The following is a 26,771-nucleotide window of genomic DNA, read 5'->3' on the forward strand; positions in this document are numbered from 1 at the left end:
AACATACAGAGGGCCTAATTCAGACCCGCTCGCGAGCGCTGATCGCTCACAAGCGGGTCGATGTTGGCCCAGTGCGCATGCGCACGAGGGAGCCGGCTCCGTCGTGCGCATGCGCGAGACCCGGATAGCGACGAGCAAGCCGTCGCTATGGGTCTCTCTACAAATGGGGCGTGCTGTCGATGGTGAGTGACAGCACACCCACCAAAGGGGGTGTGGCTGCCCAGTGGGAGCACTCCAGGGCTTGCGGCAACGAGACCCTACCACAAGGGTCTCTTCGCAAGCCCGATGGTCGCGATTGTCGTGATGGTCACCCACAGCAATGCGAGCGGCCAGGAGGCCGCTAAAAAAAAACAGAGGGACAGCCCTGATTCAGAGCGAGCGCTCTGTCAGAACGTCCGGCTCTGAATTAGGGCCAGAGCCGTAACTAAAAAGGACATAATGCACCCAAAAAAGGGGAATGGCCTCATGGGGAAGGGCCAGGGAAAAGATAAGGGAGGCCAGGAGATGATGGGATGAATAAGAGGAAGCTACAAGTGAGAATTATAATAAACAGAAAATTGGCAGGCCCAAACAGCGTCCCCTGTCCTGCGGTGCCCTGTGCCAAGGCACCGGCCGCACTACCCTAGTTACGGCCCTGCTAACACAAAAAGGCTTTCATAACAAACAGGTAGATTTTGTGCTGATAATTGAAGAGAAAACATGACATCATGGGATGGTCCCCTTTAAAGGGAATATCATTATTACGTTTTGCAAAGTCAAATTTCTAATTAAAAACTTGTTTTCATCTTTTTCAACATAAAATGTGCACAGAAGTTATGCAGCATTTAGTATGGTAACTTATTATGGTGTCACCTTGCCGTAGTTACTGTACTTAGCACCTGAATAATAACTCAATATTCAAGTGACCGCCAGCATAGAGATATGTCTGACTTACATGGCACCTGGGATCTCCTAAATATATTAGTTTATGTATAGAGATGGGCATAGGGATAGAGAACAGCAGATATTTTGAAAGGTCATAACTTGAAAGTTCTAAATTCTTGTCATTTTGTCAGATCAGCAAACTGTTCCACGTCCTCCATAGACATTCCTATATTACACAATACGTGCTTGTTTCTAATCCCTATTATGAGGTTAATTATGCATTTAGTTTAAAAAAAATAAATAAATGACAATCCTGCAGTGCAAGAATACAGTCTTAGATGCCAGTCATTCTCTGTATTAATGCCAAACTCCTACAATGAAAACATTCCTGTCACTTGTTTCTGCTCTGCCCAGTATTGTCTACACTAGGGGTGAGCAATAAGCGGTCCTCCAGCTGGGGCATCTTATTGCCCACCCCTGGTCTACACCAAGTTCCCTCAGCAGGCAATGTTTTCAGGGTTTCCTACAAGTACACAGAACGTCTGTATTTGCTTGGATTTGTAAAGGTCCCCCCTGTACCTGAAAGCATGCACTGACCTCTCTACCATGGGATCAGGTTGCGTTAAGCTAAGCAGATTTTTTTTTAGTAAAAATTTAGCATTTTAACCATTCCAGTGTACCTGAATAGGGAAACTATAATTATGGACATGTTGTATTAATCCAGACATTAGTCTGGGGGATTCTCACCCAATTATAAAACATGGGCAATTATTGAATTAGAATTATTTTAAAAGAGTCCCTGAGCAGAGAGAATTAGTGATCTTCTCCTCTGTTTGTAATTACAATTGTTATTTTCTATAAGATCACTAAAGTTTAGATTTTTCAATAAACCATTTTCATTTTGTGGAGACCCTGGACATATATAGAGCAATCTCTTCAAGCAGCTCAGACATGGTTTGGGAAACATAGGATATAAAAACGTTATAGAATCCTAACATGTAATATACATTCAGTGTAAACATAATAAAATTGTTGATTTTACAAATAAAATGTAGGTTTTGTCACATATAATAATTCAGTTCCAACTGCTCAGTTATTGACTTGCCTGCAACAAAAAGCAATTCCTCCACCTGTAAGTAGGATGTCTCAGCTTCCATCACAGAACACGTTAGTAATGTCTATGTTCAGGTTAGAATTGCCAGACCCGATCTACTTCAACGTTTGGCCAGTTGTTTTCATTTTCTTTTCATAGGAAGTGCTGCTATACATTATAATTATATATTATAATCATCTTCACTTGTTGGAGCACATATAAATGGAATCTTTTATACAATACAGTTGATGAAGAAAGAACTACTTCCAACCCAGAAGTCGAGTGTCCCAATATAATACAAAAAGTTGTAAAATGTAAAAACAATTAAAAACTGGAGATACTTTTTCCACCTTATTTTGAAATAGAAAAATATGTGAATACTCCATTTAAAAGAAGTCATTTTTCTGTCTCTATGTAACCTACTGTACATACATTTTTGAGGTCTGGAGAATTGTGGCACTGCTTCCCCTTGCAGCAGTATAGTAACGGTGGAAGTCTTCTATCTACAATGCAGACATAGCTTCGCTCAGTGGTGTTGGTGTGCTCTGCTTGACTGGTTATGATCATCCTCAAATGCCAACACAGAATGTTCAGCATTCCCAAGCAAACTGTGCTGGTCTTCTTGTCCATTTGGGAACATTATTCTCTCTTTATGGATGCCAGATGTGATTTGGCTCCAGGTGATGTTGGTGTTCTTAAAAGCGTGCAAAAGGAAGATTCCAATAATAATGGTGAGGAAGCCACTCACTGTCCCAATCATGTCCTGGACAGTCATACTGTTCCATTCCTTGAACAGAATTCCAGAACAAGTCACCACCATAGTGGTAAAAAATACATAATATATAGGGGTCACTATGGACGTATTGAAGACATCCAAAGCTTTATTGAGATAGTTGATCTGTGTACTGACAGATATTATTAAGATGGCCAACAAGATATAGAAAAGTGGGTCTTTGTAAACAGGCTTCCTCTCTATAAATTCTTGGATGGCTATGCCCAGGCCTTTGACACATGACACGGAGAATGCGCCAATCACAGAACAAATGGCGATATACACTAGAATGTTTGTTTGACCGATTTTTGGAGCAACCACAAAAATAAGGATCAGGGATATCACAACTGCCAGTGTAGCAAAGGTAATGAAACCTATTAGTAAAGAAAATACAGAACAAAAGTCAGAAATAAATAAGAATGAAACCACACACAGTGTTAGATGACAATAACCAAAAAAGAACCAGATAATGAAGAAAAAAAATGTTTTCTTTTTTTATTAGTCCATTTTTATGTGTTATAATATCATCTACATCATCCCAGACATAGGGCAGGATGCATCAAGCATTTTGGATTTGATGCATCCCGCCAATGATTGCATGCATAATAATGCCGTATGCATGATCATTTAAGCAAAGTTCGTCCGATAAGATCTGTCCTTTGTGTTGTCGGGACTTCTGGGTTTATGACCTGGGAGTTCCTCTACCAGCGCATGCATGGCAGTCGGCCAGTGCATGCACGAGCTGCTGGGGACCCAGGGAGGGATCCGATCTAATCCCTCTTGCGGAAGTTTCCCGATAAGATGCCCATAGGCTTCTATTAGGCAACGCCATCTATTGATGGCGTCGCCTATCGGGTCCAAGCTAATGCATATGGAAAATGCGGTCAAACCTCTGAAAACAGCATTTACGGGGGTTTGACCACATTTTTAGCTTTGATGCATCCTGCCCATAGTAACAAAAATACTATAATCTTATAACAATAGTACTATGGAAGAGCAGTTTGCGGGTTAGAACAAAACTGATTTTAAATCCTTATATGGATTCAGGCAGATTTCTGTATTAAGTTAAAGTGTTAGTGGTCCCATAAGGTATCATCACATGTAAATTTGCTGAATATGGATTTTTTTCCCAAAGACCAACCTGGATGTCTTAGTTTGATCTCCATATCATGCAGAGACGTGACCTCCTCCTCGTGCGGAGCGTGTATTACCATCATAGTGGAGCCGAGGATACACAGAAGACATCCCACCTTCCCGTGAATGTTCAACTTTTCATGCAGGAAATAGGATGACAGCACTGCACTGATAATACACAAGAGACAAGCTCGATTCATTATTATACTAGCACTAGCTGAAGTACCCAGCATTGCCCGGGTTTCAATCTTCAAGTAATTAAGTTGTTTTTGCCTGGCAGACCAATTGCCACCCCTCTATGAAGTTTTCATCCAAATCCATCCAGGGGAAGACCCAGAACAGGCTCCCCGGGTCAAAGTTCTGCTCAGTGTACACCAACGGGAGGTCCGACCGGGACCTAATCTTTAAGTTAGGCATCCCAGACCAATTGCCAGACATCCTAGCCCAATTGCCACCCCTCTGTGAAGTTTTCATCCAACTCCATCCAGTGGAAGACTCAGAACAGGCTCCCCGGGTCAAAGTTCTGCCCAGCGTACACCAACGGGAAGTCCAACTGAGACCCTAACCCCCCTAAAACCTGGCCAGGATCCAACTGGACCACTTCGCGTTGGTTTTATCTCAATCGGTGCATGTGTATCCGAATGCATAACCGGACAGACAAACAAACAGACCAATGAATTTTATATATAACATTATTCATCCGCATATTAACATTTGAACAGAAAAAGAAAATAATAATTTTAACTGGAACAGAAAATGAGAGAGAAGCACAAATTACTAATAAAGGGAAACATAATTTCTTGTCAGAAGAGATTTTTAAAATTAATTTTGCCTTTATAAACTGACCAGGATGACCGCCTTATTGCCGTTTATCCTGGTGAGCTCCTTATTTGGCCCCATTTTGACCAATTTCAATTATTATCAGTAGAGCTGAGAGGTTTGGTTTTGGCACGGATCTTCCCACAAAGCTCGGATCTCAGAATAAGGCAAAACGTAATCTTTCACAGACAGAATGTCGCCTTTGTCCATGATATAGGACATTTTGCTCATTCTGAGATCGGTACTTAGCAGGAAGATCTGAGACATAACCGAACCTCTCATCTGTAATCAGTCGTCTTTAAAGATTTTGGGCCTATTTAGTCAACATGGGTCAAAATGGCCAACAAAATTGCCCTGAGTGTGGCCAGCTCTATCGTCAGATCTTATGCACTAGTATGATGATAAGGGAGATGCAGTCCGCTGTCACTGCGGCCTGTCACCATGACAATGATTGAGTTCTTATGATCATTGCGCCCTCCTACTGGGAAAGAGCACAGTATTTAAGGGGTCCTCTGTATGGTTCCATAAAAGGACCACACTGATTAGTTAGCTCTCTTATACAAATGTACCTGGTCAAATGAATGTGTCTATATTACATATTAGCCTATATAACATATTGGGGAAGATGTATCAAACCAGAGATAAAGTGGAGAAGTTGCGTATAGCAACCAATCAGCTTCTGTCATTTATCTAGCACAGTCTATGAAATTACAGAAGTTGAATGGTTGCTTTAGGCAACTGCTCGACTTATCTCTCTCCAAACTTTGATACATCTCCCCATTGTCTTTTCATTAATTTGACAGTTCACAAAGATGAACTGTATTGTTGATCATTGCAACCTGTGTCAGAAAATATATTTGAGTTAATCGAAGGTATTGACTCCCTCCTTTAAGTATTAACATTTAAAATTTTTCTAGGAAGCTCAGTAAAAGAACCTTTACTTGCTGTTTAGGCACAACAGGCCTAATTATTCACATAAAAAATGGAAAGAGTGTAGGAAGAGAAACGTGTAAGCCTAACCTGCCAATACAGGTAAATGACAGCGTGGAACGTCATACTTACCAGATGAGGACACTCAGCGCCCCTAGTGGTGTCACCAGAGTGGCAGGTGCAAAAGCGTATGCAGCAAAGTTGGCCGCTTCTCCTGCCCCCACTATAATAAGGAAGGACAACAGAACAATGTTTCAGAATAAAAGGGTGATCCATTTGCAATTCCATATCCATATTGATACTTATACCCCCCCACACCCCCGCCCCAACCCCATTATACTTAGCTCCTCCAGAGCCCGGCGCGCTGCTCCATCTCTCCTCACTGAAGCTAGGAGGAGGCGTAGCCGTGGTCTGGGAAAGTCATCATAGCCACATCTCCCCCCAGCTTCTAAGAGAGCCAATATCATGTTTAATCAGGCGCCGGTCGCGAGCCAATCGGAACTCGCTGACCAGCAACCACTACTGATTGGCTGCTGGTCCGCTAGTTCTTATTGGCTCGCAACCGGCTCCTGATTAAAAAATACATCAGTGCTGTACTTGGCTATAGATGGTGCAAGGGGTTTTGCTTGCTGGGCCGGCGGGCCCCATAGCAAGTGCACCCCTTGCACCCTCTATAGTTACACCAGTGTGGTATGAATGAAGATTTGCAAGGAAAATTGCAAAGAACAGCTCTCCTGATAACATCTGTCCTATGCGATAGAAGGACTTCCGGGTTTATGACCCAGAAGTCCATCTGCAGACACCTGGGGGGTGCTGGGAGGGATCAGATTGGATCCCTCTCATAGCACACTGCGTTAAGACACCTACTACATTCTTCTATACAGCAATGCCATTTGAAGATGGCGTTGCCTGCCAGGTCCAAGCTTTGCTTTCTGAAGCTTGGTGCGGTCAAATCCCTGAAAACTGCATTCTCGGGGGTTTGACTGCATAATTCATGATAGTGCATCCCGCCCCCTGTCCCACATACGGACCATTCACTTTAATAGTAATTTCCAGTTCCCAGGCAGTGGTCAGGTTCCAGCTTTGCACCACTGCATAAACTAATTGACTGTCTATAACTGCAGGCATCTTCACACACAACCGTTGTCACTTACTCGCTTCTTTTTAGGTCAAAGCTGGCAATTTTTTTTATGCGCCTCAGCTTTCTATATATTTCAATAATACCAGTTTATGACAAATAAAGAAGGAAAAAAAACAACAGTCTACGTGAATGTAGTACACGTGTGGCCATTTATACAATAGTCCTGCAAAGCCCCTGCACAGCACAGTTCCCTAGGGTACTGGACAGGATCCAGGAGACTGGTCTAGTCTCTTTGGAGTCTAAGGGGTCTATGTACTAAGCAGTGATAAGAGACAGTGTGAAAAGTGATAAGGTGCCAGCCAATCAGCTCCCATCTCTCATTTCATAGGCTGTGTTTGAAAAATGACAGTTGGGAGCTGATTGGCTGGCAGCTTATCACTGACTTATCACTTTTTCACTCTGTCTCCTCCTAACACTGCTTAGTAAATAGACCCCTAAGAGAGCTCCCCCAAAATTAGAAGTCTCCCAGACAAGTAACACACCACTAGAGTAATCAAATTAGTGTGTGGGCTACTCTCCACTTCTCTGTTTGTCTAAGCTGCAGCAATTAATGGCACAATTATACCCCCAAGTGAGCGGAGAACATCAAGGAGAAATATCTGCTTAAACTTGTACTATTGTGGTTCCTGTCAATTAATCTGAGGCAATAAGTAAGAGTAGAATACCGTCACCACCCTGATGAATAAATAGGTGTGCCCACATATGTAAACACTCTACTGGGTGTGTCCTATCCGGCTGGCACAGCACATGGGTGGATAAGCTGTGCAATGATAACTTAGTAATTAGACTTACTTGACAGCAGGCCAGCCCACCAGAGCCATTCTTTTAGGTAAGAGAATCCACCCTGACCTGTAAAACAACATTTTCAATATTAGACAGAAAGTGCGTCACTAAAATAGCCATTAACAGAGATCCCTTTCAGTTACAGGGTGTCACTGCTCAACTCACACAAAAACATCCAATTACAATACTGAGCCCTGCCACCACACGGTGAAATCTCGCTTACGGCATTATTGCTATGAATATTTCTAGGCTAGTATGTACCATGCATAAACTTTCAACCAGAGGCCATATTACACATGTGTCTAATGTATATAAAGTAAACAAAAGACTCCTCTAAGTTAATGAAGTGCTGCCCAATACCACAAAAGCATGTGAACAGCAAAATCAAAAAGTCATTAGATGACATTAACTGCATTGTATCTACAGATGTGTCCACATACATTTATCCTCCGTGCACTACAAGTAGCGCTACACATAACGCAGGAGCTCCTTGTGACTTGGTAGCGCTGAGCTTCTTTTCGTGCAACTTTTTACCTTCAAATGCGACTTATTCGATACAGTGACGATGCAAATATTGCGCATTCTTATGTTCTGAGTGCGACTGCGGGTGTATCTGCATACGAAACGCAACGTTACAGTGTCACAGCCGCTGACACTGTAATGTTGCAGTTCGCCTGCAGATTTACCCCCCTTGTCGCTCACAGAACAGAGGCATGCTGCATATCACTTTAATTAGCTTGTGCTAAGTATTCGCATTGCTGTGCGAATAAGATGCATTTGATGGTAAAAGGTCGCACGAAAAGACGCTTGAGTCATGCCACGGCTTGGTGCGACTAGAAGGGCTGTTTAGTGCGCAAGGAGTCTAGATGTATGAGGACACATATGTACGGAGGTATTATCTTTCTTGCTCCTCCCATCCCTTATGGCTGTGCATGCGCATAGTCCTATCCGGCAGTAAGGTGATAGCAATAGCAGTTCCATGGCTGCGAGAGCTGCACACACAGGAAGACTGGATCAGCAACAGGTGAGTGGGGTTTGGAGGGTATGAAGTTGAGGGAGGTTAATGCTTAGAATAAGGCATTAGTTAGGTCTGATTATGAGGTTGAAGGGTTTAATGCGCTAATGGGTTTAATAAGGGTGGATAATGAATATAATATAGTATATCGTTAATGTGGTGGTTAATTAATAATCGAGATGAAAAATTTAATGGGATAATTAGGTTGAATGATGTTTTTACAGTGGAGCTGAAGGAATTATTTTAAAGAGGGGGTTAATTAATGACAAGGGGATGAAATTGTGTGGCGTTCACAAAAGTGCTCTATTATAGTGGGATGCTCTGTGTAGTGGACATGGCGGTCATTGAGATGCTCTGTGTAGTGTAAGTCGATCACTGGGATGCTCTGTGTAGTGTAAGTCGATCACTGGGATGCTCTGTGTAGTGCATGGTGGTCACTGATATGCATTGTATGGCGATCACTGGGATGCTTTATTTACTTTATGGTGGTCACTGGGATGCTCTGTGCACTGTAGGGCAAAGATCACCTGAGATCAAGACGCCCACTGCTGCCTTCTCACCTGCGTGCGAGTACGCATACCTACGTAAACATCGATAACATTGAAGTACATCGGTGGCCATCTTACCCTTGCAGCAGGTCTGACCTGCCGCAGCCATGGGGTTCTTCTGACACGCAGAGCTGCGTATGCAATCGCAGTGGCTAAATCAACCAAGCCTCCTCAAACCCGCAGAGATATTAATGCTATTAATTTTGAACAACTACCCACCTCTCTGCAACAATCACTCTTACCTATTTCTAATTTCACTTCTCCTGAGACTGCTGTATCACACCTGAACCAGACCCTAGAACTAGTCCTTAAGACTATCTACCACTCATTATTGTAATGCACTGGATAATGCCAAACAAACATATTTCCAATCTGTCATCTCTGCCCAAGCCTCTAACCCCAAGCAATATTTTAATACATTTAAATCACTTCTTACCCCTCCAATACCCAACCCACCTGCTACTATCAGTGCACAAGATCTTGCTTCCTATTTCAGGAACAAGATTGATAATATCCAAAATGAAATGGTACGCACTACCTCAGCCAGGGACTTGTTCAATTCCCTACCTGAACCCAGTGGCACGCTTTCATCATTTGACTCCACTAATGAAGATGAAGTATCTACATTCTTCTCATCCTCCTACTCCACTACCTCTCCTCTAGATCCTATACCCTCACAAATCAGTAAAGCTCTGTCTCCTGTGCTCATCCCACACTTAACTAATATCAGTAATCTCTCTTTCTCTACTGGTATCTTTCCATCACTATTCAAGCATGCAGTGATCACTCCCATTTTGAAAAAACTAAATTCTGACCCTAACTCTCTCTCAAATTACCATCCTATCTCCCAGCTCCCATGCCCCTCCATGCTACTGGAGAGACTTGCCTACACTCGCCTCACACACTTTCTTAACACCCACAACTTATTGGACCCACTTCAGTCAGGCTTTCGTTCCCAACACTCCACTGTAACAGCACTGACTAAGGTAGTAAATGATCTGGTCACTGCCAAGGCTAAAGGCCATTATTCACTTCTAATTCTTCTAGATCTCTCTGCTGCCTTTGACGTTCTTGACCACTCTCTTCTCATACTAACTCTACAATCCCTTGGTCTTCAAGACACAGCCCTTTCTTGGTTCTCATCCTACCTATCTAATCACTCTTTCACTGTTCGCTTTTCTGATTCTACCTCCACCTTACTACCTCTATCAGTTGGAGTACCACAAGGCTCGGTCTTAGGTACTCTGCTTTTCTCAATCTATACCACCTCTCTTGGCAAACTAATCAGCTCTTTTGGTGTTCAGTATCATCTGTACGTGGACGATACTCAAATTTACCTATCCTCCCCAGATTTGTCACCATCTGTGCTGGTCCGTGTCACTGAATGTCTCTCTGCCATTTCATCTTGGATGTCATCTCGCCACCTCAGACTTAATATATTCAAAACAGATTTAATTATATTTCCACCGGCCAATAGTAGTTACCAACCTGATATCTCTATTACTGTTGACAACTCGACAATCAACCCCACCTCAAAAGCCCGCTGCCTAAGTGTCATCCTTGACTCTGAACTGTCTTTTGTTCCCCACATTCAATCTGCCTCTAAATCCTGTTACATACATCTAAAAAACATAGCCAAAATTCGACCATATCTTACACAAAACACTGCAAAAACACTAATACATGCACTCATTATTTCCGGCATTGACTATTGCAATAGTCTCCTTATTGGTCTTCCCAAAAACAGGCACTCCCCACTACAATCCATTTTGAATACAGCTGCGAGGATGATCTTTCTCACCAAACGTTCAGTGTCTGCTGATCCACTCTGTCAGTCCCTCCATTGGCTACCAGTCTTCTACCATATTCAATTTAAAATACTTACACTCACACATAAAGCTATTAACCAAACCACACCAATATACATCTCTTCACTTGTTTCAAAATATTTTCCAACCCGTCATCTCCATTCTGCACAAGATCTGCGTCTCTCATACCCACACATTACTTGTTCCCATGCAAGGTTACAGGACTTTTTCGGGCTGCAACCACTCTGTGGAATGCCCTTCCACTCGCCATAAGACTTTCCACTAGTTTCCAAACATTGAAGCGTTCTCTGAAAATTCATCTCTTCAGACAAGCTTATCATATTCCAGGACCACCCACATAACCTTTTATAGCTTCCCTATCTCACTCCCTTCTTATAGTAAACACCTATCACATCTTCTCTTTCTTCAATTGAACATCCTCCTAACCCTAGGCCAACTTTCCAGTGTGATTGGATTATACAGCCCACCAAGAACATCTGCAATCGGGCTGGACCAATTTGCAATACGTAGCACCTATCCTTGTGTTTCAACACCTATTTCCCTATAGATTGTAAGCTTGCGAGCAGGGTCCTCTTCCCTTTATGTACAGTATGTCTTTTACGTATGTCTTTTATGTATGTATGAATGTATGTCTTTTACAAAATGCTAATGTTGATTCAAATTGTAAAGCGCAACGGAATTTGCTGCGCTATATAAGAAACTGTTAATAAATAAAAAAATAAATTACGCACGCCCATGTAATGGCGTTTAAACGGACAAGCATGCCTGCGTTTTTGTGACCACTCCCCATTACCACCCTCAAACGCTGGCAGTCTGTCACTCACTTAGCGATGGTTTCCTCTGTGCATGCGTCATCGCAATGCATTCGCAGCACAAGCACAGTGCGGTGCATACGCATACGCAATGGCAAACAATCGCTTGATTTGCAAGAAAATTGCATTAGCGTCCATCCCTGAATCAGGCCCTAAGTGTACTGCATGAATGTGCAGCACATGTGTTCCTCATGGGAAGTAGTGTTACAGCTATATACCGTTACCGCTGTCTCTATTAGCATTACTGTGTTATATACTGTTATCACTGTTACCACTGACACCTGCTGGTATCCTGGATAAACCACCAAACCTGCTTAATGTTAAACTGTCTGGACAAACCACCTTTTCATATTCCTCTAGTGCTTATTGTTCTACACCAACAGGACAGATGAACAAATTAAAAAAAATTATCAAATATTGTGGATCCGTTTACTTACACTTGCAGAATAATTAATAATAATTAAAGGTTCAATTGAAGTGGACTGTGATGAAGGCTCCTACTCACTAGTAATGAGTAGGCTAAGGAAAAGGAGGAGCTACGCTACATGTGAGTAATTCACATACATGGGTGGGCTCTCAGATCCCCCTCTCCAAAACCTTCTTCTTATGAAAAAGCTATTTCTACGCCATTTGAGGTATGGGATAAACGGGAGCACGAAAATCCAATAAATACTTGCAATTTTTTGAATTTCTATTACTTTTCAATTACAAGACATCATCACTATACAGATATTTATCGCAATCATTTTCTACGAAAAAAGTGTTAATTTCTTGCTTAATATATCTCACTGATACTACATTTTTGCATTGATCATACGATAATTAATTGAATCACATCTTGTTACATCGACCCTTATGCCTCTAGGGTAACATAAAAGACCAACGTACACATACACATAACATAAATGTAGCATGGATAACTCCTTCCAGTGCTCTGTGTATTGTATGGCAGTCACTGTTCTCTGTATTTGTATTTAGGGGTTGAGTACAGGATCACGGTGTTCAGGATGCCGTCAGTCAGAATACCGACAGCAGTATCCCGACAGACAGAAACCCGACAGGATTTTGTCTAACCCATACCCTAACCCTCCCCCTAACGCTAACCCACCTATCCCACTGCCTAACACTAACCCTAACCTCCTTCAGCCTAACCCTAACCCTCCCCCCACAGCCTAACCCTAACCCTCCCCTCCTGCCACCTAATCCTAAACCTACCCCTAGTGCCTAACCGATAACCATAAACCTAACCCTCCCCTCCCGCAGCCTAACCCTAACCCACCCCCCTCCGCAGTCTAATCCAAACCCAAGGCAGTAATTTGGTGCCACACCCCTAAAAAAATCGCGCGTGCACTCCCAAAAAGGGTGTGTGTTTTACGTGACACAGTAATTCCCCTTATACATTATGCCACACAGTAATGCCCCTTACACATTATGCCACACAGTAATGCCCCTTACACATTATGCCACCCTAACCCTAATCACACTGATAACACACCCCTGTATTTGCAGCGTCCCCCTCCCCAGCGCGTAGCAAATACATTTTTCTAGGGGGCGTGACCACGTCTCCCATGATTAGGTCATGACCCCCCATCCCCCGTTATTAATGGGGCCCGAACCGGCTCTCTACGGCCATGGCCCTATGGCAGGTGCAGTGTCACCGTCTGTACATGGCCTCTATGGCTGAGACTCTGCGTCTGAGAATGTAGCCGTTTTCACTGACACGCTTGTGACACTCCCGTAACACGCCCACGCAACCGTTTTTTTTCATTCACTTCCCAGTCACCACCCAGGAACGCCCATAGTTTTTTCTCACAATTTCTGATACCATTGTCCCCGCACGCAACAGCGCCTTTGTGAGTACACTCTGGGTAACGCATGCGCCGTAGGGTTTTTAAGAATATTTTGTGCATGCACAGTAGCAAGTAATTGCTCAACTACGTGAATATCAGCATTGCATGCAGTAAGGGTGCACCTCTGAATCAGGTCCTCAGTCTAGATTTACCATTCCGTGTGTGTTTATTTGGTTACTTTATTGGTTACTTATTGACTTTTCCCTTTTATAGCAATTATAACACAAACAGTAAAAACCAGTGACCTTTCACTGCAGCTAGGTTACTTTCCACCACTGAAGACACGTGTCTGCCTTACTGTTAAATCTCGATTATCTCTCCTATAAGTTACACACTGTTCTATGGAGAGATCGATAAAACAATTTGCCATTTCAAAGTCCGCCATAAAGGTGAAAGTTGGTGATCACAGATTTTTACAGGAATTGAAATCTTTCATAGAGGAAAACATTTTAAAACACACAATCGATGCGCCTTTGTGCATGCACAATAGCAAACAGTTGCTTGTTCTACGCAAATATTGGCATTGAGTTCATCTCTAAATCAGGCCCATAGTGAGTATCGACAGGCCCGCCAAGAGCAGCGGCGGGCCCGGGTAACAGGGGGCGTGGCCAGGGGCGCCGAGAGGGGGGGGGAGCGGGTACAGTTTACCCGGGCCCTGGCTTCCAGAGGGGCCCGGCGGGGGCCCGGGTCTGGCGCCGCCCCCCCTCACTTCCTCCAGCCCTCCCTCTGCAGCAGCCCAGCACACAGCGTGTGCTGGGCTGCAGCGGGAGATTGCTTGCGGCTGCTAAGTAGCAGCCACAGCAATCTCCTATGCCTGAAGGGGGGAGCGATCACACTGATCGCGCCCCCCACTGGCTTTGCGCCGGGCTGAGGGGATCACAGCGCCCCCTCCCCGGTGCGCAGCTCCGCAAAACACTTTTTTTTTTCAAGGGGGCGTGGCCACGCATTCTGAAATTAGGCCACGCCCCCTCTTTACCGGGGCCCAGTGTGGCCTAATCGTGGGAGGCGTGGCCACACCCCCATTCGAAAAAAAATAAAATATTTTCAGCGCTGCTTTGCGCTGCTGCGTGCTTTACGAGGGGGGCGCTCTGGGCCCGATCAGCCCAGCGCAAAGCCAGGGGTGGCACGATCAGTGTGATCGCTCCCCCCCACAGGCATAGGAGACTGCTGTGGCTGCTGCTCAGGCCTAGGTAATCTGTACCCGCTCCCCCACCCTCTCTGCGCCCCTGAGTATTGACCTCGTGATCTGTAACAGCAATTCTTGAGGCTGATGAACAATGTAACCATACAAAACAATCCAGAGAAACAAATGAAAAATCATAAAAGATACTGTAAGGAGACATTTCAGAAGATTTTCAATGGGCTAAAAGCCAATCCTACAGTGTGGATACGGACCAGTCATCGACCAGCGCATGTTTGAAGAGCAAAGCCTCACTCACTGCCTGAGGTACTCTCCGCCTATCAAGACAATTGTGGAATAGCTGGGTGTTTTTAATTAGCAAGGAGTCCTTGCACTCCAAGACTGCACATCTAATGAGGCACACTGAGGGTAAGACCTACTATATATATATGCTGTGTCAGTTTTGGGACTGGTATTGGGGTGCGGGGCTCTCTGGGCTGGTGTGGCTGGACTGCTTCATGGCATCATAATGTACACTTTTTCACTTCTTTAGTTTGTTTTTTATATATGTAGCACTTTATACACTTTTTATTACAACCTCCTACTTATGTAGGACTTAACACATAGGCTTTCTTCTATAATATTCTTTAACCCTCACTTTAAATCTCACACTAGTGTGATGCCATGGGACGGTTCTGCTGGGTTGGCCTGGGGGGTCCTGTGCCCTATATTTGTTCCATGGGAGTGTTAGGGACCTGCCTGATAGAGGTCACCTGGACGCGGTGGGCAGGCCCATAATTATGGCCATTATTATGCAAAGAACCTCTTTGATGCTATTTAAAAGTTATATTATTAGGTTCAGCATAGTTAGAGTGTGCACTTGCATTTGTCTCTTTATGCTTGCAGCACTACAAGTCTCAGCAGGTAGCACCTCACATTGTGCTTAGGGTGTGCAATCTAGGGCCCCTCCCCCTAATTCTGGAATAGCATCTGGAGGTTCACGAATTGTTCGGTAAATTACCAGCCTTATAGGCAGAAGATGCTATTTTGTCATTCTCCCATCAGGTATTAGATTCTATAGGAGAGGTAAAAAACCAGGGCTGTAACTAGCGGTGTGCAATTGATGCTGCTGCCCAGGGTGCAAGGCAGAGGCTGTGACACCTTTGCTGCCCTGGTGGCAACTGTATTTGGATTACAGGGTGCTCAGTGCTCATCTTCCTGGTTACAACCCCAGATCCGATGGTTTGCATACAAGTCCGATGGTGGGTGGACATGCACAGAACGAGTCCACCGTCATCGCACACAGTGCTCCCTAAGCCACAGCCTGATTTACAGGCTGTGGACGATTGGCGGTGCTGGGCAGTGTTCCTGAAAACGAGGGAGTGTTGTCCATGTTTTCTGCATCTTCCAATGCAAATTTACTGGCCGTGCAACGCTGGCCTCGATGGTGATCCAATGCTGCATTTTCAGATGCAGCACTCGGATCTGCGATGCCTGCAGGAGGTGTCTTTTGTCCTCAGACGCCTCCTGCAGCATTAGCATATTCGCAGACACAGAAGCTGTGTCCAAAAAAATCAGGTTCTTAGGGGTATATTTACTAAAGTATGGGTTTTTAGAAGTTGTGATGTTGCCCATAGCAGCCAATCAGATTCTATTTAACATTTATCTAGCACCTTCTAGAAGATAATAGCTAGAATCTGATTGGTTGCTATGAGCAACATCTCTACTTCAAAAAACCCACACTTAAGTAAATATACCCCTTAGTCAGCTAATTTATAAATATTCAAAATAAATCACATTGAATAATGCAGCCACTTTCTCCACAAAAACTCGTGATATATAATTTCCACAGCATTACTGCATAATGCATGTTAGAGCTAATAGCTGGAACACTTCTCTTATCATGAACAAACATACATTATCTTCCTTACCTGCTCTGGTGACTCCTTTTTCAGCCAATCGTAAAAGGCCTTTTTTCTTCATGATAAAACTCGACCCAATGAAAAGGCTGGAGCTTATGGCCAGTATTAAACCAATATAGACGTTGTATTTGTTTCTGAAAGATGTCGCAATGCTCAAGTTGGTTTCGTTGGTGGAAGGACTCATGTTCTGTATGGTGAATGACAATGTGTTCTGTGATGTGTTCATTATCTGACACCATGCCTGGGAAACACTGTGAGGGCACATCAATGTTAAAACAGCACCTATTACGGAGACAAAACACACATAACGAATTAGACCTGATGAATTTAAGCTTCCATTATTTCACAATCTGATATTTGATAATTACCGACAAATTGGAAAAAAAAAATTATTGACATTATACTGAGGCTGCACAATGTTCAGCTTGTCCCGGATCTGAATAAGTACAGACGGGTGTGTTACAAAATGTCGATATAATCTGAATTTAGACATGGATGTTATGTCAACATTCACAATGTCGACATTGACATAATCGACAGCCGGCATGACAACCTAATCGCAGCCTAACTCTAACTCTCACATAAGCTGCTGACATTTTGATTGTCAACATTCACAATGTCAACATAATGTCCATGTCGACATTGTTAATGCTGACATTCAGACTATTTCAACACTGTCGACACCACTCCCATTAATGGCACATCCAAACACCTAGGGCTCTATTCATATAGAACATGAAGTGGCTCACAATAAACATCACTATATATCGCATCAGATCGACACAGGATGCCGGCGCCGGAATTTAGACCGTCGGCATCCCGCAACCGGGGATGCTGACTACATCCCTAATAAAAAGAATGATAAAATAAAAAAATAACATTTAATAGCTAAAATAAAATAATAATAAGAAACATAAGATGGTTGGTATGCTCACAGATATAGTCATTTATTGCGAGATACATTGCTTACATCTAATTTTGAGTTAAGCTATAGTGGGTGCCCAGATGCTTAAGGGTACTGCTGTATGGCATAATGTGAACTAGGGCACTACTATGGGGCATAAAATTAACTAGGGCACTGCTATGGGGCATAAAATTAACTAGGGCACTACTATGGGGTTGCAAAAAAAGCATTAGGCATCCAAGTGACATAGACTAGTTTGTGGGGACCCCATAAAATAAAACTGAGGCACGGCAGAAAAATAACACTAATAATATAAAAAAATAATTATTTTTGAGTGATGTAACATTGTAGTCTCAGCTGATGGCAGGAGTGCTAAAAAAAGCATCTAAAATGTATTTCACACTGTCATAGCCCCCAAAGCATCTGGGTCCTAGGCACCGCCATTCACTTTACCGTTTCCTATACACAATAGTGTGTGTGTAAAGAACAGTTTTCACACCACCTCTCCAGGACCACTCTAAGCCCTGCATGCAGCACATTTAGAGGGATCTTTCTGAACCCTTTCTGGGTATTTGTGATTAAAGAAGACCATAGACTTCTATAGGCAACGTCATCTATAGATGGTATTGTCCATCGGGTACAAGCTCTGGAATGTTTGGCTTTCCGAAGACTGATACAGTTTTCGCAGGTTTGACCGCATTTTAGCGTACCAAGGCTTGATACTTCCTGCCCTCAGTTGCATTGTGACCTCATCATTATTCCACCATCGGACTTCTCTTCACCTTTTTCAGGTATAATTGTGTCAAAAGTAATTTCTTCGCCACAAATTTGATTGCGCCTAAATGCAAGACCGCAGTGACAAGTCTCGCTGTGGAAACATAGTTTGCCCATTTTTATAGGCATTCCTCCAAGAAACCAAATTTGTGGCCAATTCCACCGGTAACAGAATCACGTTTTTACAGTGATAAACTGTGAACAAATCATGATAACCCAACAGCCCACAATAAACCCCCATATAAAATACTATCAGAATAGTTTAAGTGCTAGCTTGTGTAAGTCATCCTTGATAAATCAGCCTACTGTCACAGTCAGTAACGGAATCACTATTTATGAGACATGTTACTAAGTTTGTGTACACAAAATTGATAAATTCAGCTTCCAGAATTACCTCTAGAATTTCACAATTTTATTGCAAGAGGCGGACATCGAAAGGATACATCTACATCATTTTGGTAAAAGTATGACAATTTGTGTGACCTGAGCAAATTTCTTAATAAAGTAAAGGAATCACCATGCTACAGTATTGTAACGGAATCACCAAGTTGGTAAAGAGAATGGTAAAGCGTACTGATTGCAGCATGTTTGCTATCTACTAATTCAACTACTACTACTTACAGTATATTTATTACTACACTGAAGTTCCAAAAGTTCTGGATAGGTGGTGCAACCGTACTGTGACAAATTGGAAATGCCCAAACCTGCATCAGTTATTGTCTGACATCTCATGAGTCAGTTTGAACACCGGTTAGGCTGCTCATGGCAAGGCGACGTGAATTATCAGAGTTCAAAAGGGGCTTGATAGTGGGTGCCTGACGTATGGGACATTTATTTTCCGAAGATGTGCGGACATTCAACATTCCTCGATCTACGGTGTCAATGTGTGTACCGGGAATACCTCATGGAAGGCATTACCCCCCACTGTGGACAGCGTAGTGGCTGAACACGGGTGCTTAATGATCATGACAAGCAGCGTCTGGCCAGAATTGTTCGTGGTAACAGACAAGCAACAATGGCTCAAATCACATCCACATTCAATACAGGAGGTACCAAACGCATATACAGCAAGTCAGTGTAGCGTCCTTTAGCTTCCATGGAAGCAGAAAACCCACCAGAGCGTTCCTGTTAATATGAAGACACCGGACACAGCACCTCACCTGGACTCATGACATCATTAATTGGACCCTGGAGGACTGGCAACATGTGGTGTGGTCCAATGAGTCATGGTTCCAGTTGTGTCGGGCTGTTGGTAGGGTTTGGGTGTGGCGTAGACCCTATGAGTACATGGACCCCACTTGTCAACAAGGCACCTTGCTGGAGTTGGTGGTTGTTCCATAATGGTGTGGGGTGCATTCGCGCGGCATGGGTTGGGTCCGCTGGTCCGACTAAACATGTAATTAACTGGTAACCGCAACATTGCATTGCTTGATGACCATTTGCAGCCTTCATGGACTTTATGAACCCCCACAACTACTGAATATTCCAGCAGGATAATGCACCAGTCCCAAGTTGACCAGAATTATTTTGAGGAGCATTCTGGAGCGTTCCAACGAATGGTGTGGACACCATATTTGCCCGACATTAACCCAATTGCCAATTTATGAGACACGGTGGAGAGATCCATTCACACCCAAGATCGTGCACCTACAAATATCAAGGAGCTGTGGGAAGCTATCCAAACAGCATGGGTCAACATCACTCCTACACGAGGAATCAGTATGGAATCCCAGCTGCCGCATGGCCGGCAGTTCGATTCCCGGCAGCCCGACAGATCAGCAGAGCCCGGCAGCGTTGGAAATCCCAATCGTCCCTAAGGTAAGTATGAACTAACCTAACCTAACCCCCTAACCCTAACCCTCCTTAGGGGTGCCTAACCCTAATCTCCTCCCCAAGTTCTTAACCCTAATCCCCCCCTCTAAGTGCTTCGATCGGGATGCCGGGTGCCGGTCTCCTGGCGTTGGGTAAATGACAGGCGTCTAGATATAGACGCCGGTCATTTATCCCACGCCAGGATAAAGCAGCCACGAAGCTGGCTGTCGGTATTAAGGTAGCCGGTTTCCCGACTGCATACCCTACACGATACTGGGTATCTATCCCATGACTTTTGGAACTTAAGTGTATGTTATACAAAATATTTAAGGACAAAATTACACAATTTGGAACATATCATCGTTGCTCAGTGCTTGGAATACTTGTGAATAAAAGTTGACATAAACATACAAACATAGAATCAGAAGAATCGCAAATCAAAGCAGCCTATGCAACCAATGACTGAGATTAGCTGTATAAATGGTGGCACTTCCTCTTTAGAACTACTTCCTGATCAAAGTAGCAACCAAAAATATGGCGATTACTTACCTCAAATTACAGCCTGGAAAACATGTTAGGACCATCTCCTTATAAAAATGAGCTTGTATTTAGAAACTAAATTGAATTTTGAGGGGGCGTGGCTTGAATGACCGGCTGTGCAGTCATACCATATATGGGCTCATAATTCCATACACCCCAAAGTCACCTTAATGGCACTTTTGGGCACCCAATCTAGCCATCAGTGCCGCTCCATCACTTGGTGCACCTGTGACCACTCCCGATCCCTGCCGCTATCACCTACTGCAGATAGGCACTCGGGGCCTACTCACAGCTCCCGATCCGTGGCCTCGAGTTGGAGCCTGAAGACCGGGACCTCTGCTCACCTGCTATAGTACGCCCGGACATTCCATCGACCCTCCAGCGGTGCAACCGGGCTCCTGCTGCCTATTCCGGCTCTTGACCATTATGGTATAAGAGATAGACAGAAAAAAGGCCGACAATGTCTAGATAGACACCAGATATTAGACAGGCAATAGGTCGACAGGGACAAAAGGTCATCAGGGACAAAAAAATCAACACAGTAAAGGTCGACATGGAAGAAGGTTGGCGGGTGGAAATGTCCTACACGATCAAAAGGTCGACACACAAATGGTCGACACATTTTTTTTTCTAACCCTAATATTCACCCTAACCCTCCCCTTGGTGCCTAACCCTATCCTCCCTCCTGATGCCTAGCCCTAACCATTGGGGTAGGTGCCTGACCCTAACCGTCCTAGTGCCTAACCCTAACCCTCTGGCAAGTGCCTAACCCTCCCTCCTGGTTCCTAACCCTAACTGCCGGGGTAAGTGCCTAACCCTAGCCATCAGGGTGAGTGCCAGTGTACCAGATAGTTACCCAATGGCGTTTTACAAATCAACTATTTAACAAAATTGTGCATGGAGCCCCAGTTCATTCCAACTCACAGTAAACCTCACCAAATCTTAAGCACTGGCCCTCAATGTTACCTGTCAACTGCAAATTAATCTGGCCTCCACATTTCACTTCCTCTGGAGGCCATCAGCCATTAAATACCTAGAAGTTTCTATGACTCCCAGGATGAGATGTAATAGGGTCCGAGTTTTCATACTCGCACATTTTTAGAACTTACCCTATGTAATAGGGTGCGAGAACATGCAAACTCGCATGTTTCTCACACCCCCGCAACTCGCAATGGCATAACACGCATCCAAAAGTGTTTTGACATTGTGAGGATACAACTCGGGCAATGTACAGTAAGAGGGTGCGAGTGTTTAACTTGCACACTATTACTGACTGAAAACTTGAAAAAAAACAGACCTGCTTCAGGCTAGCGAGTCTAGTCTGAGCATGTCCGAGTTACAGAGACACATGTACAGATCTGTGAGATCTGTGCATGCTTCTGTGTGAGAAAAAATAGTAAAATATAAAAAAAAAGACATGGGGTTCTCTCCTTAAAGCATAACCAGCCCCGGGCTCTGTTGAGTCTGTCCTGGTTCTTAAAATACAGGGTAAAAAATGCGTAGGGTTCCCCTGTATTTTAAGAACCAACACCAGGCTCTGTTAAGCCGGTACTGGTTGAGAAAATATGGGGGGGGGAATGACGTAGGGGTCCCCTGTATTTTCATCAACCAGCACCAGACTCAGTGAGCCGGTCCTGGTTGTGGAAATAAGGGGGACAAAATGAGTAGGGGTCCCCATATTCGCTACAACCAGCACTGGACTCTTTATAGTGAGGGGGTAGTGCGACAACAAGCTCTGACCTTTAAATGTGCGAGAAGATCCAAGTTTGTCTCGCTAAGAAAACTCTGACTCTATTACATCTCGTCCCTTGTCTCTGCTGACCTCTCTGCTCTTTCCCCCTCTTTTGATACTTCTTTTTATATTTCCTTTTCTCAATCTCACTAATGATAAAATTAATTTAGCCTGCTGCTCACCCATTTCACTTTTTGCTGCATCGTTTTCCATGGTTTTAATAGTTATATTTTAAAAGGATTATAAACATCTATAATAACGCTGATTTTGTTCCTAAGGTTAGTTAGCAGCTTTTGTTTATTCCAGACGTTTTCTACACAGACCTGTACCCTGTACTGTATTTTGCTCTCATCTGTTTATCGTTCTACTCCAAGAAAATACTTTATAATACAAACTGAGGTAATATCTCAAAATCTGAATAAATAATCAAACTGTTTTACCTTTTTCGGTAACAGAATCAACTTTACTGTTGTACGTTTTAATTTAACCATATCACAGAGAGAGAGAGTTATGGCTGTTAAATTACCTTATTTCCATTATATTAACCCTGATATTGAGATATTATATGATAATGTAATCAAACACCTACGTATATTTTCATTGCTTTATATGCAACTAAATTAAAGCCTGCCCATAAGATTGTTTTCATTCAGTGAACACTGATAGTTTAAACTAGCCCTAATATGAAGTACTAGATCCCAAATCACAATTATTTTCATCTATTAACAAAATAGAGCACTTTAACTGATTAATAATGCCAACATATTGTACCTGTGTTGACTTTTGTTTTAGGCTCTATGGACCTCATTCAGAGTATGCGCTCGCAAGCGGGTCGATGGTGGCCCAGTGCGCATGCGCACGATGGAGCCGGTTCCGTCATGCGCATGCGCGAGACCCAGATAGCGACGAGCAATCCGTCGCTCTGGGTCTCGTGCCAAAGGGGGCATGCTGTCGATGTTGAGTGACAGCACGCCCCCTTTGGAGGGCGTGCCGGGGGCGTGGCATGGTTCCCATGGGAACGCCTACCGTCTATTAGAGCCGAAAGCACTCTTGGGCTTGCGGCAACGAGACCCTACCACAAGGGTCTCGTCGCAAGCCCGATGGTCTTGACCATCGCGACCATCTTCCTGGCCGTTCGCTATAGCTGTGGGTGGTCACCCACAGCTATGCGAGCGGCCAGGAGGCCGCTCTGAAAAACAAGAAGGACGGTCCTGATTCAGAGTGAGCACTCTGTCAGAGCGTCCGGCTCTGAATCAGGGCCATATTCCCCAGAGTGTCTTATTGAAGTATAGTATAGTACACATGAATGATTCAGAGAAAGTTTTCTCTTTACATTAATAAACAATAATAGTTATCAAAATTTCAAAGACTCAAAACAATGTGACACTGCAAACATCGATGGGCAAATTGAACTTCCGAAATTTGGCAGAATTTCGGAGATTTGCTGTCTGCAAAAATGTAGTGAATTATTAAGGAACACTGGAGAATCAGGCCAATCACTGTATGGACATGAACACAAACATAACACATCTATAGGTTTATAAAAGACAATTACAGACCCCGGACATCAATTGTTCCAGGTTTATGTAGGGGAAACCGTGTATGGATCCTCTTTGTGATTGTGTATATTAGTAGCCCAGACTACTGTACACGTGTGTACACTGCAGTTCTGAGCAGCCGTGTAACCAGTTTTGCAGCCTACCTGATTTAACTTTACCCTTATTTAAATTATTTATTTATTTTTAGCTCATTTCACACCCTCCTTGTGTCACTAAAATATACAGCTGTCATTAGGTCATTATCTGCCTATGTGTAGAAATATACATAATGTATTGCAATTTCAATATATATATATTTATTTACAATAATGAATGTACCAAAACACATCCATTGTGATGCCCTTCTATCAAGTGTACTTGTACGGACTGTTGGTTGCATAAAGATAAGTAATGTACTGTAATTATGTAAAAAGAATAAAGTGAGTAACTTCTCTTTGGCAGAGTAATTCCCGGGTACACGCTAGACTTCCCGGCTGGATCGGACGATATATCGGACGATATATTGGGCACATCGTCTAGTGTGTACCCGTTATGTCGCTGACATGCACATCGTCTAGTGTGTACCCGTTATGTCGCTGACAGGCACATTGTCTAGTGTGTACCCGTTATGTTGCTCCCGCGCGTCGTCAGCGACATCGCTCGTCGGACCTGCATTCCAAGGGGCGACATCGTTAGCGAGGGCCGTGCTGCATTCAAATGTGTACACATTTGCCGATGCCGGCACCCAGCTGGTCCCGTTGCTTATAAGGTCGGTACACACTAGACATTATCTACTATGTACCGGCCTTTCAGCTAGAGTTGCAGTTATAGACAGGCTAGTTTATCCTTTATCAACTTGTGACGCAGAGGCTTCATCATGTAGTGATACCTTAGTGGACTTTGGGCCTGATTCAGACTTGGGAATAGAGAGAGGTATCTCTCTCACCTGATCATCTTGGTGAAACCATGCTGCACTGCAGGTGGGGTGGATTTTAAATGTGCAGAGAGATTTAGATTTGGGAGGAGTGTTTCCAAACTGACATCTAAATTGTAGAGTAATAATAAAGCTTTGCAGCATTTGTGGGTGCCATGCAAAAGCAGCCAGTATTTACCCCACATGTAAAAAAATGTATGCATTTACACTCCTTGCATTGCAATATGGTTTGTTCAGGTTCACAGTTGAGATAGATATCTCTCTCTATTCCCAAGTCTGAATCAGGCCCTTTGTTTTCACTTCTGTTAGCAGCAGATATTTTATTATCCTCAAAGTAAATCTGACTGACAAGTCCACGTCAGGGACTACCCTCACAGGTGTTCTATCGATACACGATTACTGCCGTGTAACAGCCATACTCAGACAGATGAGGACACCACCCAAAATTATTATTTACTTTATTTTTCAGTTCAAGGAAATAAAATGAAAGTAAAAAACAAAAACAAAACTTTTTCTTCCTTAACTTCCACACTCTGTACTCTTCATACAGTATACTGAGGTTCCTTAGGGCCTTATGGTCCTGGGATGCACGCCACTCTCCTCCCCCTGCTTGGCCTGTTTGAAACAAGCAAAGTGGGCATCTCTGCCCCTTACTTGTGAACGTCCCAAAAAACTCGCCATGATCATGTTTAATGACCAAACTTTGCTTCTATCATAAAATGACTTATTCAATCCACAGCTGTGATCTCTTGTTTCCTGTTTGGTGAAATTTTTTAGGAAGTTTTATCATTCACCTGAGAGAGAAGTTCATGGGGCTACACCTGCTCAGCCTGCTTGAAACAAGAGGAGTATTGCATGGGCCATATAGACCCATGAGGGTGGCGGTGGATCAGGGAGAATTGAGAGAGGCAAGCAGGAATTTTTTTTCTATTTTTTTTATTAATGTCACTGAATATTAGTGAATAACACTGACAATTCTATTATTTTTTTTACTTACTTTAGATATAGTTGAACTTCACAATTTATTTTATTAGAAAGAATGCATAGTTTTTCAGGTTACTGCAGATTATAGGGACAGAAGTGCAAAATAGTACAAGACTGATTTGTGGCATCCATGACGGACAAGTTCACAATGTGCATGAGTGCATAAACCCAGAGAACAATGTATACTGTACATATATGCTGTAAGGGGTGGGGATACTGATGTCAGAATAATCATTTAGGGTCACATCACATCATATTTGTTCCCATACGTTACTATTATAATTTGAAAAAACATTCACGGCTAATATTATATATACTTTTGTTGTATAGTAGTAGTACATACTTGCCGACAATCAGTTCCCTCCTTCCGGTAGGGAGCTGATTGTCGGCTAACAGCGGGGGGCGTGCCCGGCCATGACATCACATTTGGGGGCGGAGCCATGTGATTGCGTCATCGTGGCCCCACCCCCTCTACACAATGCCGTTATTTTCAGCATTGTGAAGCAGGGGGCGGGGCCACGATGACGCGATTCAGCGTGAATCGCGTCACCGGGCCCCTCCGCAGCGGGGGTTTTGATATTAACTCTGCGGGGGGTAGGGAGGGATGCCGGCTTCCGGGATGCTTGCCTGCATTTCCGAGGGTCCGGGAGCGGCACCCGAAAATCGGTAGGCTCCCGGGCAAATCGGGAGGGTAGGCAAGCCTGTAGTAGTATAAGGGGGCGATTCAATTGTTTTTGCCCACGGCTGTTGGTGCCGGAATCCCGACAGAGCAATTCAATTGTGGCCCTGCCAGGAAGCACATATTTCTGCGCATAGCCTCCCATGCAGGCAAGCTGAAATGTGTGATAAGACGGTACTTTGGGATCCAAAATGCAGAACTTTAGGCGGGTTTAGCCGTTTTACGTGCTAAACGTTGTCTAT

The 26,771-nt window shown here is 43.7% G+C and overlaps 1 protein-coding gene across 1 annotated transcript in view; it reads right to left on the reverse strand.

Annotated features, from left to right (window-relative positions):
- Window positions 1-2,483: 2,483 nt before the first annotated feature.
- NIPAL1 (NIPA like domain containing 1) overlaps window positions 2,484-26,771 on the reverse strand; it is a 31,053-nt gene continuing 6,765 nt past the window's right edge. Inside the window, exons 2-6 of the mRNA XM_088475279.1 lie at window positions 16,642-16,914; window positions 7,546-7,602; window positions 5,745-5,835; window positions 3,871-4,031; window positions 2,484-3,103 (exon numbers count right to left, since the gene is read on the reverse strand). Coding sequence (XP_088331405.1) covers window positions 2,484-3,103; window positions 3,871-4,031; window positions 5,745-5,835; window positions 7,546-7,602; window positions 16,642-16,914 — 1,202 coding nt within the window. The remainder of the gene's footprint in view (window positions 3,104-3,870; window positions 4,032-5,744; window positions 5,836-7,545; window positions 7,603-16,641; window positions 16,915-26,771) is intronic.

Source organism: Taudactylus pleione, unplaced genomic scaffold (assembly GCF_031769625.1).
Source record: "Taudactylus pleione unplaced genomic scaffold, aTauple2 ptg000169l, whole genome shotgun sequence".
Classification (NCBI taxonomy): domain Eukaryota; kingdom Metazoa; phylum Chordata; class Amphibia; order Anura; family Myobatrachidae; genus Taudactylus; species Taudactylus pleione.